Source organism: Guillardia theta (assembly GCF_000315625.1).
Source record: "Guillardia theta CCMP2712 unplaced genomic scaffold GUITHscaffold_339, whole genome shotgun sequence".
Lineage (NCBI taxonomy): Eukaryota > Cryptophyceae > Pyrenomonadales > Geminigeraceae > Guillardia > Guillardia theta.
In genome coordinates, this window is record NW_005434338.1 from 1 (window position 1) to 13,010 (window position 13,010).

Consider the following 13,010-nt stretch of genomic DNA (forward strand, 5'->3'; position numbering starts at 1 on the left):
GTCCAAACCATCCAACAACCACCTTCCCCCCCCCCCCCCTCCACCCAACTTATCCTCCTCCTCCTCCTCTCCCCTCCCCTCCCCTCCCCTCCCATCCAACTTGTCCTCCTCCTCTTCTCCCCTGCCCTCGATGCACTCATCTCTTCCTCGGCCTGCACTTCGTGTATCATCTCCCTCACATCATTTTCTCTATTTCCCTCCGCTTCTTTCCCCCTCCCTCACTCCGCGTCCTCGTCCTCGTCCTCTTCTCGGCACCTGCTTGTAGTATCCATACAGCCTCAGCTTGTCTGCTGACGTCGCCTCCCGCACCATCTCATCCTGATCATCCCGTACAATCCTCGCCGCCTTCTCAAACTCGTGCTGCAGATGCGCTGCATCCCGGTACCCCAGGTCTCGCGCGCGGTGGTTGTCCAGTGGAGGAGGAGCAGCAGCGGGCGAGCTCATGGCTGCTCTTGCGCAGTCACTTCATCCACTTACCCATCACGTGAGGGGGAGAGCAGGAGAGATTCATATGCCTCTGTCGGCTCCAACAAGACCTCCAGTCTTCGAACCATCTCCCTGGCTCGAGAAGCCCTAGAGACCTGCCGGGCTCTGTCAACTGATAACAAGCTCTGCATGACCCCTCCGATGACAGGCACCAGTCTGATTCACTACTATCCCATCTCTACTGCACACTCCACCTGTCATCATTGTCCTCGTCCTCGTCCTCTCTCTCCCTCCTCCCTCGTTTAGTCCGCGTCCTTGATTTCGTCCCCTCGACCTCCTTCCTCGTCCTCGTCCTCGTCCTCGTCCTTGTCCTTGTCCTTGTCCTCGTCCAACTTCATCACCATATTGGCCATTATGATCTCATCGATTTCATTCCGCCATGTTCGTTCCCTGCCCATCTTTCTATCCACCCCTCTCGCTCTCATTCACTGCCCCTCAGCCATCGCTCCTGCTCGCCGCCTTTCCGTCATGCTTTCCTGCCGAGTCTCCCGGATCAACTTCTACAACCATACTAGCTAGCGTCTTTGATTGCTGTGTCTACCACAGGGGCCTCCTTCTTCTCCCCAACTTCCCAGCTCTTCATAACGATCTCGCCACCCCAAACGTGTTCTTCCATGTTTGCGGCTGCCTATCCCTTCTAGACGTCCTACTCAGCTGCTGAATTCCCCTGCTTCTGACCGTTAATCCTGCTGGTCATATCTTGCCCTCTATCATCCCTCACCCCCCTCTCCCCCTCCTCCCACATCCCATCAACATGTCGCTATATCCCTTGCAAGCCTCATCTTCATCTACTCCTCCTCCCCATGCTTGCCATGTTGCTCTCTTGCGCTCTCCTCTGCCCGTCTCCTTGATCATTGTCATACAATCTTCTTCTTCTCCTCCTCCTCCTCCTCCTCCTCCTCCTCCTGCCTACCGCTCCTCTTCCTCTACCATCATTACACCCCAGAGGCCGCCATCATGAAGGATCTGCGGTACCCCCCACCCTTTATACCCCTTTTCCTGTCTTGTGGGGTGAGTACCCCCACCATGCTTTTATCTCAAATTTTCTCATTTTTAGTAGGTAGGGTGTATCACCCTACCTACTCAAGCTGTAATCTATGTAGCTGGACTACCCCAATCGACCCTGGAATTATTCTACCCACCCCTCCAAAGCTCCGGTCCTACCCCACCGACCTGTTCCCCTAGCACCTTCAGATAGAATTCCCGACAGGTGTACTTTATTTCAATATTTTGGGATATGTATAAAATTAGATTGAAAATTATGAAATTTACAAGTTCATATCTGTAAATTTTGGTGAAACCTATTCTTTGGAGGGCTTGTTTGTGAAATCGAGTGACATAAACCCCTACCACCCACCCCTCACTACTATACACCCTCAAAAGATCCTTCGAACCACCCCTATTAATACCCAGATCATAGTACCCCCCTTATATCCCTCAAAACCACCCCCTCTTTGAGCTACCCCCCGTTTCTTCAAGCTTGACCCCCACCTAGATCCCAGACTTTGCCCCTCATACCGTTTTTGGACCACCTACCCCAGGAAGGTTCCATTCACCCCTACCCTATAAATTTACATGTATGTACCCCCACATTTTCCTCGTACTTTGCAGGAATGAACAGGGGTACTCCAGAAAGCCCTCACCACATGGGGTACTTTCAGACGGGAAAGTTAGGGTACTCATGACAGTCAACCCCAGGGTAGGGTTAGATCACAAGGGGTAGGGGGTGGATTTGCTCGAGACTATCGAAAAGGGGGGTGTGGGAGATCCGCGTTGGTCTAGTACCGGTACTTTTATCTTTAGAAAAGGGGGTCATTTTGAAGGTGACATTCTCAGAAGGGGTACTTTCAAGGGGGTGATGTTTGGGGAAATCTGGGGTGGGGGTGAAGTACTCCGCTCCGCGATGGCGGGAACAAGGGAAAGGGAGGGGAAGGGGAGGGGGAGGGGGAGGAGGAGAAGGAGGAGGAGAAAGAAGATGTAAGAAGAAAGGCATCGAAGCATCGGGCAGGTTCTTCATGGACTGTTACAGCTGGAAGGCGAGCAAGAGAAACAAGAGCAGAAAGTGATTAGCATCAAGTTAGGTGGCGGGGGTGGCCTGGAGGGGGTTCAGAAGCTAGTTTCTTGGGATGGGAGCTTGTGAAGTTGGATTCCGAAAATGAAGCGAGAGTTACGATATCCCAGATTAGCGGGTGACGGTGCTCAGGGTGTTTGAGTGGTTAAGAGGAACTAGAGCACGAGCCTGTTCAATTCGAAGGTGGGGATTTGGTTCTATCGTGAGTTTGATAGCCGGGTGAGTTGTAGCTTCCTTGAGAATCTTGAATATCCCCATATTTCAACATAAAAGCGTGAGTTTCGATTAGATATCAGCAGGGCTCTTTGGAAATGATCACGAAATCGAGCTTCGAGGTATCAGCAGATATCCAGGACCAGCAGGAGGGCCGGACAGTCTGTCCAACTCGCATGCCCGCCCGAGTAGATGCGCAGATTCAGAAAGGAGGGCATGGTTGCGATTGGTAGATGGGATCGTGTTCGACTCACTGACCCTGGTTGTTAGCACAGGTTCCCTTGATGGCAAGGGAAGTTTAATAGGAAGCTGATACCTCCCGCCAAGAGGAGTTAGTGAAGGAAGCCAACTCTGCCTGAACTCTCGTCCCGAATCAGATCACGATTGAAAGATTGAATATGCAGCAGCCGTTTGTGACAGAGGCCTCAGTCGCTGACTGGAACGACAGCAAGAAGCAAGAGTTTGTGACCCACGTCTCGGGGAAAGTCTCGGCTGTGCGAGACGCGTCGGAGTCAGACATGATTCTTCACCGTGAGCTGTATGAGCTGCTGCAGATGGGAATGATCGGGAAACTTCCCCATGACAAGCTGGCTGAATGCCTGAGTGCGCTGGGTGAGAAAGTATCCAAGACAGTGATCGAGGAGAGCATTTGTGATGTGCTCTGGTTGGTGGGGGAAGAGGCGGTAGAGCTGAAGGAGTCGAAGCCTGAACTGAAGAACAGCCTTGCTTCCATCGCGAATCAGATCCTGTCGCACAAGGTGGCTGATGCGGACTTGGTGAAGGAGAGGGTGTCTGAGGAAGTGCTGCAAGAGATGGCTTTGATTAGGAGCGCGGCGGATGCCAAGGCAAGGTTGCAGAGGTTGAGGACTGGGAAGGTATACAGCCAACAGAAGTTCAACCTGATGCGGGAGGAGAGCGAGGGGTACGCCAAGTTGATCGTTGACTTGGAGCAAGGGTGGGCGCTGAGCGCGGACAACGTTGAACGTGTGGCGAACAACATCCAGTCATTGATAGCATACTTCAATCTTGACCCCAACAGGGTGTTGGATATCATCCTCGACTGTTTTGAGAGCTGTTTGAATCAGCCCTGTTACTTTATTCTGATCAAGAAGTTCAGTGCGACGTCGCTGATTCAAGTGCTGGGGTTCAAGTTTCATGGCCATGTCAAGGCTGGGACGAAGCCGCCGAGCTCCCTGTTCGAGCTAGTGGCGACGCTGTGCAAGAACAATGTGATTCTTGTCAGTGACATCTACCCTTACCTGTCCGCTGAAGACGAGGCTATCAAGACTTCATTTGAAGAGCACTGCGACAAAGTAGTGGAGCAGGTTCGAAAGATGAGAGTTTTCAGTTTGAGCAAGATGGAAGAGGGGCAGAAGGGAGAGGAATCGCCGTATGATCCTGCGCCGCACGCTCAGGGTGGCGAGGAGAATCAAAAGCTGGTGCTCACAGCTGCGTTCCTCGACGTTGGAGACTGGAGATCAGCTTCTTACATGCTCGACGTGCTCAGCGCTGTCCTCCCAACGAGCTATCCCCCAGTGGCCAAGTCCTTGTGCAAGCTGATTCATCGCATGATCGACCCCTTGTACAGGAGCGTGATCGAGTCCTCCAACCTGCTGGGGCTGCTGTACAAGTCGCCCAAGATGGAGCAGTGCACTCTCTCGGAAGGGATCCCGGTGATAGCCGAGTTCTGTGACCTGGAGAGACTCATGCCCTTCCTCCGGCACCTCTCGATCTACCTGCACGAAGACGTCGTCCTGCTCGTGAAGCTCTGCCGCATCGTGAAGGAATGCATCAAGTCACACGACTGCAGACCCCCGGAGTTCGTGAAGGAGATCCTCCTCAACTTCATGGGAGTCCTCGCGCTGCTCCCTGCCAATGCGGCCGTCGCGAGCGACATGTGGGAGTGTATCAAGCTGTTCCCTTACCTCGACAGGTACTGGATCTACTCAGAGATGCACTGGCAGCTCTACTTCCAGCACCCGCAGCTTCTCGTCGCCAGGGCGAACGCGAAGGAGGAGATGCGCAAGCTCTTGAAGGGCCTCACCAAGGAGAACGTCTCGAAGCAGCGCAGGCACTTGGCAAGGATCTGCCACAGCAACCCGCTCGTCGTGATGGAGGTTGTTCTTGATCAGATCCAGGAGTACGAGAGCATGATTGACGTCTGCAAAGACGCGTTGGGCTACTGCGGGAGCCTCGCCCTGGACATTCTCAGCTATCTTATCGTGGAAGAGCTTGGAGGAGCACTTTATATCTCCAAACCCTTCCTGCAGGACGATTGTGCCAACCTGGCTCGCTGGCTCCTGAACTTCTCGTCGTTCCTCTCCGATGTCTACCTCAAGTACCCCAGGATGGAGATGAAGGGACTCTTGCAGCACATCTTCAACCGGCTGCAGAAGGATAGCTTGGGCGAGCTTCAGATCCTGAGAGATCTGGTAGCGAAGATGGCTGGGATCAAATTCGACGTGGCTACGATTTCGTCTGAAGACATAGACAGCAGGAGCGGCGGGGAGAGGCTCCGGCTCGCTTCGGAATACCCTTGGCCGACCGAGGTCCTCTTCGACCGTGCGGAGGCGGCAGGAGACATGGGGATAGGCAAGCTGGGAGGCGCCGCAAAGATCAAGGCATACCAAGCGGCGCAGAAGGAGAGGAGCGAAGCTTGCAAGTGGCTCATTAACTCCCTCCAGGAGAGCAAGCTGACGGTGCCGCTGCTGGTGCTGATCGCCCAGCAGACCTCCGGCTGCCTATTCACCGCCGAGGCGATCAAACAGGACAAGATCAGGTTCTCGTCCTGGCTGCACGTGCAGTGTCAGGAGACCCTCCTGGTGTACGCTGACTTCCTGTGGCGCCGCGTCCCCACCAAGGACATTGTCGGGCTGCTCCCTGGCCCTATGGACCTGATCAACCAGCTGCAGATGGAGCCTGCTCTTGCTCTTTTCCTCCTCAGACCAGCGCTGAAGGGCTCGGACACCGCATCCGTCCTCGACCTCTCCCTCCACGCCAAGGAGATCCTCAGCAGCATGCCCAGCAACCTGAAGCAGTCGTCCCCGGCGCTGTTCACCACCTTCTGGTCGCTCACGCTCAACGACATCTCCGTGCCCGTGGAGACTTACGAGAATCACGAGCGACGGTTGAAGAAGGCGCTGGCTGACCTGGAGGAGACGGACCGGCTGGACCCCAAGGCGAAGGACAAGGACATCAAGAAGTGGAAGGAGAACATCACCTTGGATCTCGACAAGCTGGAGAAGGAGCGGAAGAAGCAGGTGGACAACAACAAGAAGGTCATGACAAGAATCACAGAGGACAAGGACGCGCTTGTGGAGAAGGACAAGTCGTACAAGGCGATCCCCTGCTTCTTCCTCCAAACTTGCGTGTTCCCGAGGTGTGTCCAGTCGCCCGAGGACGCGGTCTTCTGCGCTCGATTCATCCATCTCCTCCACAAGATCAAGACGCCGAACCTCTCCACCATTCTCATCTACAACATGATCATCACCACCTTTGGCCCAATGGTGTTCTCCCGCACGGAGCAGGAGGCGAAGCACTTTGGCAAGTTCCTGTCGGAGACACTTCAGATGCTCAACCGCTGGGCGTCTACGGAGGAAGTCTTCAAGAAGGAGTGCGAGAACTTCCCAGGCTTCACCAACGTCAGCCAGAAACCCACCAAACCCGAGAAGATCGCCTTCAGCTCGTTCCAGCAGTGCTTGCGCAACTGGCACAAGCAGCTTTCCAAGGCCTTCACGACGTGCCTGGAGTCGTCGGAGGGGACGGAGGTTCACAACGCGCTGACGATCCTTTCGGAGCTGGTGGGAAGCACGTTCCCAGTGTACGACACGTTCCATGCAGAGGTGAAGCAGAGGGTGCAGAAGCTGATAGGAGAGGAGCAGCAGTTTGGGCAGTCCATCGTAGTGATGGCTCGTTCTGTGAACGCTCGGCTGCAGGCGTGCGAATCCAAGATGCTGAAGCTCCCGTCCAAGGGGAAGAGGAAGGAAGCTCCTGAGAAAGACAAGGATGCCGAGAAGAAGCCCAAGGTGGACAAGGGCGGGGCGGCGCCTCCGGCCAAAGATGTCAAGCAGGAGCCTGTGAGGAGGGTGGAGAAGCAGGAGGAGGACAAGAAGGATGTCAAGCGGGACAGCGAGCAGGACAACAGGAAGAGGAACCGAGCGGAGGACGAGGGTGCCAAGGTGCACGCCGGGAAGGAGGAAGATCCAAGGGCCGTCAGGGCAAAGAAGGAGGTGGGCCATTCCTCCAAGAAGGAGGGGTCCGTCTCTAGCCAGTCCAAGTCGTCGATGGACGGGAGGGATGGGGAGGGCGGGAGGGCGCGCGACGGGAAGGAGGAGGACAGGCCGTCGCACCTGGACGAGAGGAAGGAGATGAAGAAGGAGGAGCCCCGCGTGGACACGCACAAGGGCAGGAAGGAGGTTGACGTTCGCGATCTCGGTAAGGATCGAGATGGGAGGGACATGGGGCGTGGGGACGGCCCACCGCGGGGGGCGCCCTCCAACATCCGGGACGACCCGCAGGGGCAGTCGAGGATGGGAGGTCGACTTGGTTCCCCGAGCAGGGAGATCAAGGGCAGGGCAGACCTGGATGACAAGCGTGACATCAAGAGGCTGAGGAGGGAGGAGGACAAGGACCGCCATCTCCCTCCTGCGCACCCGATGGACATGCGGCTCGACCCGCGCGACTCTGGGAGGATGATGGTTAACGAACGACCTGGACCGGGAGGGATGCGGATGGGGGGACCTCCCATGGACAGAATGGAGCCTCCGGGAAGCCGCGGGGGGAACTTTGTCGACATGAGGGACAGGAGGGAGAGGCCGCGGCCTGGTGGCCCTCCTGGGCCGGGAGGGTCCAACATGTCAGGAGGCAACGGGATGCGCGGCCGGTAGGCGAGTGACTGAGGAGGGAGCCTCAAGGCAGGGTCATTGTTGTACTCCTCGTCTTCAGTCCTAATCTTGTTCTGTAGATCTCATCGATCTTAGAGCGTGATAAGAAATACTTAGCTCTACCTGCGATCTCTGCCTCTGAATCACGTTAGTGCTTCATTTCACCCCGGGCCCGGCTACCTCGGAAGCTTGACACTATCATGGCATGTCTCACAATCATTGTGCATCCGTCCGGCGGCCCGCCGTCCGGATTTAGGGGGCCCGCCGTCCGGATTTAGCCACCCGGATTAGGAATCACGGCGTCCGTTTCATCATCGGAGGCCAGTGACTGAGTGCGATCCCCATCCGGGGGCGCGGCCGGGCCGCCCGACTCAGTCGCATCACTGAGTCATGTTGTCCGGCGGCCTGCCGCCGCTCGTCACCGCCGCCCTCGGCCTTGCCCGCCTGATGAACAAGCAAGTTGATTTCCGACGGCCGGCCGGCCCGGCGCCGCGGTCACCGTCTGAGTGCCCGGGGCTCGGTAGTGCCATGATAATTGGGAGATTCTTTTTTCGGATCCATCAGCGGTGCAGGGAAGTTTTCCGACTCCTCACAACTTAAAAGAAAAAACCCGGAAAAGTCAAGAACCTCAGGTGTTGTTTGGTCGAGTTCGTTTTGTGGTGGGAAGGCGACCCTTGAAAATTCGATCAAATTTAGCAAGGGCGCGACTGGGTCTGTTGCATGCGACCGAGGATCGGGAACTTTCGGTCAGGAGGGGGTGGAACTGGAGGGGCGGCCCCCCCGAAACTCGACCGTTCATTACCGCCACTGCGTCATTTGAAACGCTTCCATCCCACCTTCACCCCCTCCTCGCCCCTCCCAGCTACTGAAGTAGGTACCGTGGGGTAGGAGGAACTTCGGAGGAACAGCCCCTCGGACGGAGGGAGGACGGGACGGGCTCGTAGTTGTCGCAGAGGTTCAAACTTGTTTCCCGCGTAATGCCCTGTTGAGGGTCGAGTACCCCTACTTTATCCAGCATATCCGCTTTTTTTAAGGGTGGGGTGCAAAGGTCTGCGACCAGGGCCACTTGCTCGTTTGGGAAGGTACCTTTTCCAGAGGGGTAGGGGTACTCCAACTTGGACACAGTACCCTGTATTTGGCATAGTCAGGGTAGGGTGATCATAACATCGGGGTATCACGGGTAGTACCAGTTTCTTTTTTTCTTTGGCGGGAGTTTTCTATGGACCAATACCCCCACCACCATCCCAATTTTCCAACACCCACCACCCACCCTTAGACATGACCCCACCCCTTGAAGTATTGATCCGACGATCTCCGGTGGCCATGTGCTCTACTACCCCTCCATTTTCTACACCCTAGCATAGAAAATACCCCTCCAATCGGTACATTCCAGTCCAAGTACCCCTAAGTCACCGAGCACTACCCCATGAATTTATACCCCACCACCTTTCCCCAGAACTACAGTTGCACAACCCATGCCCGACGACTGACGGGCTCCAAGGACCATCAACCCACCCCTTACCCAGTATTCATGACCACCACCCGTGGTGGTGATCTCAATTCATGTCATACCCCACCCCATGAATCTACACCCCCATATTTGAACCTTTTTTGGTACTAATACATAACACCCCCGGACCATTTCCACACATTGTACCCCCCCCTGAGCAATTACACCCCTGTTCATCAAGTCACGACAAGTACCCCCACCCCCTTTCCACAATCCATTTGACCCCTACAAGGTCCTCATTTGGTCCCGTGTTGGAATACCCACATGCATGACCCTACCCCCCTCCTCCCGAAGGAATTTGAGGTACCCCTCCTCATGCCTGAAATCTCTACAACTGCAAGGGTAGCTACCGTACCCACTTTCCATGCAGTAAATTAGCTTCAAAGTACCGGTCCTATGCGGTCTTCAATCGGGTTGAACCCCCTCTTCTTCCACCTCTAAACCTTTAAAGCCCGACAATCCTGATGGGGTGGGGGGTGGGTGGTACCCCCCACCCCATACCTGGGGACAAATCCACCTCCTCCTAAATAAGGAAAGCCATGGCGGGGGGGAAGGAAAGGGAACAGAATGAAGGAGGAGGAGGGGGGCAGGGCATGCGGGGAGAGAGGGCAGGAGTAGCAAGAGGACGGAGAGAGAGTCGAGCATCAGCACATGCACACAGAGAAGGATGCGAAGACATCAGAGGGCAGGGAGAGAGTTGCTAGGGATGGGGGGATGGAGGCGAGGTTTGGGGCATTGGTGGAGGAGGAGCGGAGATGGTCCCTCTGCTCTCCATCTCACTCAGATGTCTTGGATTGCTCACATTTTCTTGCAGGCACCTGATGACTCTGTCCAGCGAAGTTGCCGGGATACTGACACCGCCTGGGGTGTCCAACCATGTGAAACTAGACGTGCTTGCTTCGTGCGATGCTGGCGTGAGGCAGCGAGCGATGGAGCTCATGAACCACCTGGACCGTCTCGAGAACCAGCAGGTTGTCATGCACCAGCTTTAGACGCCTCCTCTGACACTGCTGCCCCTCCTTGTGGATACTGCAGGATCATCGTGAAGAAAACGGGCAGGAGAAGCGAAATGCTAAGTTGGCCTCCATGGTCTTCCTCGTGTTGAGGTGGATGAAAGCCCAGCAGGGGGAGCAGCAGGGGGAGCAGCAGGGGGGGCGGCAGGGGGGGCGGCATGGGAGGTACAGCTCCCTCCGGGAGGTGGTATCGGAGGCGCGATGTACCGTCTTCGACTTTTTCTCGGCTCTTGACAAGATCCTGGGTGTAGGAGGAGGAGAGGGCTGGTTGAGGGAGGTAGCCAGCGATCCCAACACGCTGCAGAGGCAGGTGAAGCAGATGTCGGTCAACTTCATCTTCCTCTACATGCTCTACACCAAGATCAAGCACGTAAGCGGAGGGTTGTTGATGTGCTCTCGTCTGCTGACCATCGCCTCCAGGTCTTCCACCAGCTGCTGAATCTGGAGCAGGGAGGAGAGGAGGTCAAGGGCTTGTGCTCGAAGCTGCAGCTGTGCACCTGGAGCCTGTTCCTGGTCGTGAGGGCGAAGACGAGGGAGTTTGATCTCGTACCATCGTTCAGCCTGCTTGCTGCCTGCATGGAGACAGTCTTGTCGTCGAGGCCTCTCAACTTCCAGCGCTCACTCAACTTCCCTCCTCTCCCCGACAGCCACGACGGGACGCTGCTGAAGAAGCTCAGCGAGCTGCTTCATGTGAAGCTGGAGCGGCTGACCAGGGACCAAGGAGTCGTGTACGAGTTGCTCGCCACACTCAAGGAGGAACAGAAGGTGAAATACTCCGACGGGTTTAACCTGGGAAGCGACGAGTTCCTCGAGGAGAACCTCGTCCTCCTCCGAGCTCTGTACGAGCAAGAGCATCCGAGGCTGAGCGAGGTCGACGGCTTCCTGTTCGTCGAGGCCCCCTGGCTCATCGGGAGCAAGGAGCGGGAGCAGGACCCGACTGAAGGAGCAGCAGCAGCAGCAGCAGCAGCAGCAGCAGCCGAGCGCACGCCCAGCCCCCCCCACTCTCCTGTGCGTGGGGAGGTGTACAACACCCTTCACTCGCACGCTCCTCCGTTCACTCCCTCCCGCGCGTTCCTCCCGCAGGAGGGCAACGGGAGCGAAGCGAGGGGAGTCTTGCAGACACCAATGAGAGGAGTGATGAGGAACGTGCGGTGGCTCGAGAGCTACGTCAGAAGGGAGAGGATGGAGCCTGACGAGGAGCTGGAGGGCCTGCTGGGCATGTTCAGCCCGAACCCTAAGGTGTCGATGGTGAAGAGGGTAGAGGAGGCAAAGAGGAAGCTGCGGTTTCCGGAGGAGGAGGAGGAGGTTGCGGTGAAGTTGTACTACAAGTGCATCAAGGATATGCTGGTGCTGGAGCAGAAGAGACTCTCGCACGACAAGTTTGTGAGCAACTTGAACGAGTCGATCAACCAGGACGAGCTGCACTGTCCGTTCCTTGCGATCTGCTTTGAAGTGGTAAGTTGTGGTTGTTGTTGTTGTTGTTATCGTCGTCGTCGTCGTTGATGATGATGATGATGATGATGATGATGATGATGATGACGATGATGATGACGATGATGATGATGATGATGATGATGATGATGATGATGATGATGATGATGATGATGATGATGATGGAGATGATGATGATGATGATGATGATGATGATGATGATGATGATGATGGAGGAACACTTCTTTGGGCGATGTGAATGATTATCATGTAACGAGCTGCTACAGGTCAGGTCAACATTTCACAAGCAAGATTTCCTCTACCCCTACATCCCTCGAGCTCTCAACGTCTCTCACTACGACTTCTTCATCATGGCAGACAATTTCTGCAAGATGTTTGAGGTTTGATCCTCCTCCTCCTGCTCCTCCTGCTCCTCCTGCTCCTCCTGCTCCTCCTGCTCCTCCTGCTCCTCCTGCTCCTCCTGCTCCTGCTCCTGCTCCTCCTGCTCCTCCTCCTCCTCCTCCTCCTCCTGCTCCTTCTGCTTTCGTCCTCCTGCTGTTTCTGCTCCTCCTGCTCCTCCTGCTCCTCCTGCTCCTCCTGCTCCTCGTCTCCCCCTCACTTCTCCTCGTCCTCGTCCTCGTCCCCGTGCCCCTCCTCGTCCTACTCCTCGTCCTCGTCCTCCCTCCTTCTTACTGACTCTCGCCCTTCGCTCTCAGGGTCGTCTCAACAGAGAGAGCATCGCTCAGATTAAGAAGATCTGCCAGCAAATCATCGACGAGCCGATATGGAGCTCCTCCTCCTCCTCCTCCTCTCCGCTCCTCGCCCACCTTGAAGACGCGGACCTCCTCGTCCACTTTGCCTGCTCGCTGGAGAATGCTCGCAACGGGTCAAGGTCCCAGTTTGCCTCCCCCATGGTCCCTCGACCCCCCAGAGCCATCGGAGGAGCAGGAGGAGCAGCAGGAGGAGGAGCAGGAGGACGGGGCACATGCTCTCTGTCAGAGAGCCTGCAGACGCAGCTTCGTTCCTTCGTGGAGGAGGGATCGACCGAGCGAGCGAGGGCAGGGGCAGCAGTCAGGAAGCAAGTCGGGCTGGTGGCCAGGAGGGTCTGGCAGCGAGTGGACCATGTGCTCTCCGTCCTCTGCTCTAGAGTCTCCTGCTCTGAGCGATCCTCCGCCACTGCCAAGGCGATCATGCTGCGCATCCTATCCTCCCGGGATGCGATGGAACTTCTCATCAACCGCCACCTCCACCAGGTCAGACCCTCCTGCTCCTCCCCCTCCCTCCTCCCCGCCCTCCTCTGCTTCTGCTGCTGCTCCTCCTCCTCCTGCTCCTCCTGTCTTCCTCTCTCTCCTCTGCTGCTGCTCCATCTCCTCCTCTGCTGCTGCTGCTCCTCCTCCTCCTCC

General features: G+C 56.3%; 3 protein-coding genes across 3 annotated transcripts; 1 reads left to right on the forward strand and 2 right to left on the reverse strand.

Annotated features, from left to right (window-relative positions):
• Positions 1-255: 255 nt before the first annotated feature.
• Positions 256-830, reverse strand: GUITHDRAFT_122468 (hypothetical protein; the record flags this gene model as incomplete). The annotated part of the gene is made up of 2 exons (XM_005818252.1): positions 256-446; positions 761-830. Coding segments are annotated over 2 exons (261 nt in total), but the record flags the coding sequence as incomplete, so codon positions are not given.
• Positions 831-3,168: 2,338 nt separating this feature from the next.
• On the forward strand, positions 3,169-7,656 carry GUITHDRAFT_122469 (hypothetical protein; the record flags this gene model as incomplete). The annotated part of the gene is made up of 1 exon (XM_005818253.1): positions 3,169-7,656. The coding sequence occupies one exon, from the start codon at positions 3,169-3,171 to the stop codon at positions 7,654-7,656; it is 4,488 nt and encodes a 1,495-aa protein (XP_005818310.1).
• Positions 7,657-11,537: 3,881 nt separating this feature from the next.
• Positions 11,538-12,604, reverse strand: GUITHDRAFT_156627 (hypothetical protein). The gene is made up of 3 exons (XM_005818254.1): positions 12,324-12,604; positions 11,895-12,008; positions 11,538-11,631 (listed from the first exon to the last, which is right to left on the reverse strand). Exon 1 carries the CDS (start codon positions 12,592-12,594, stop codon positions 12,376-12,378), a length of 219 nt encoding a protein of 72 aa, XP_005818311.1. The 5' UTR covers positions 12,595-12,604; the 3' UTR covers positions 11,538-11,631; positions 11,895-12,008; positions 12,324-12,375.
• Between the last annotated feature and the right edge of the window lie 406 nt (positions 12,605-13,010).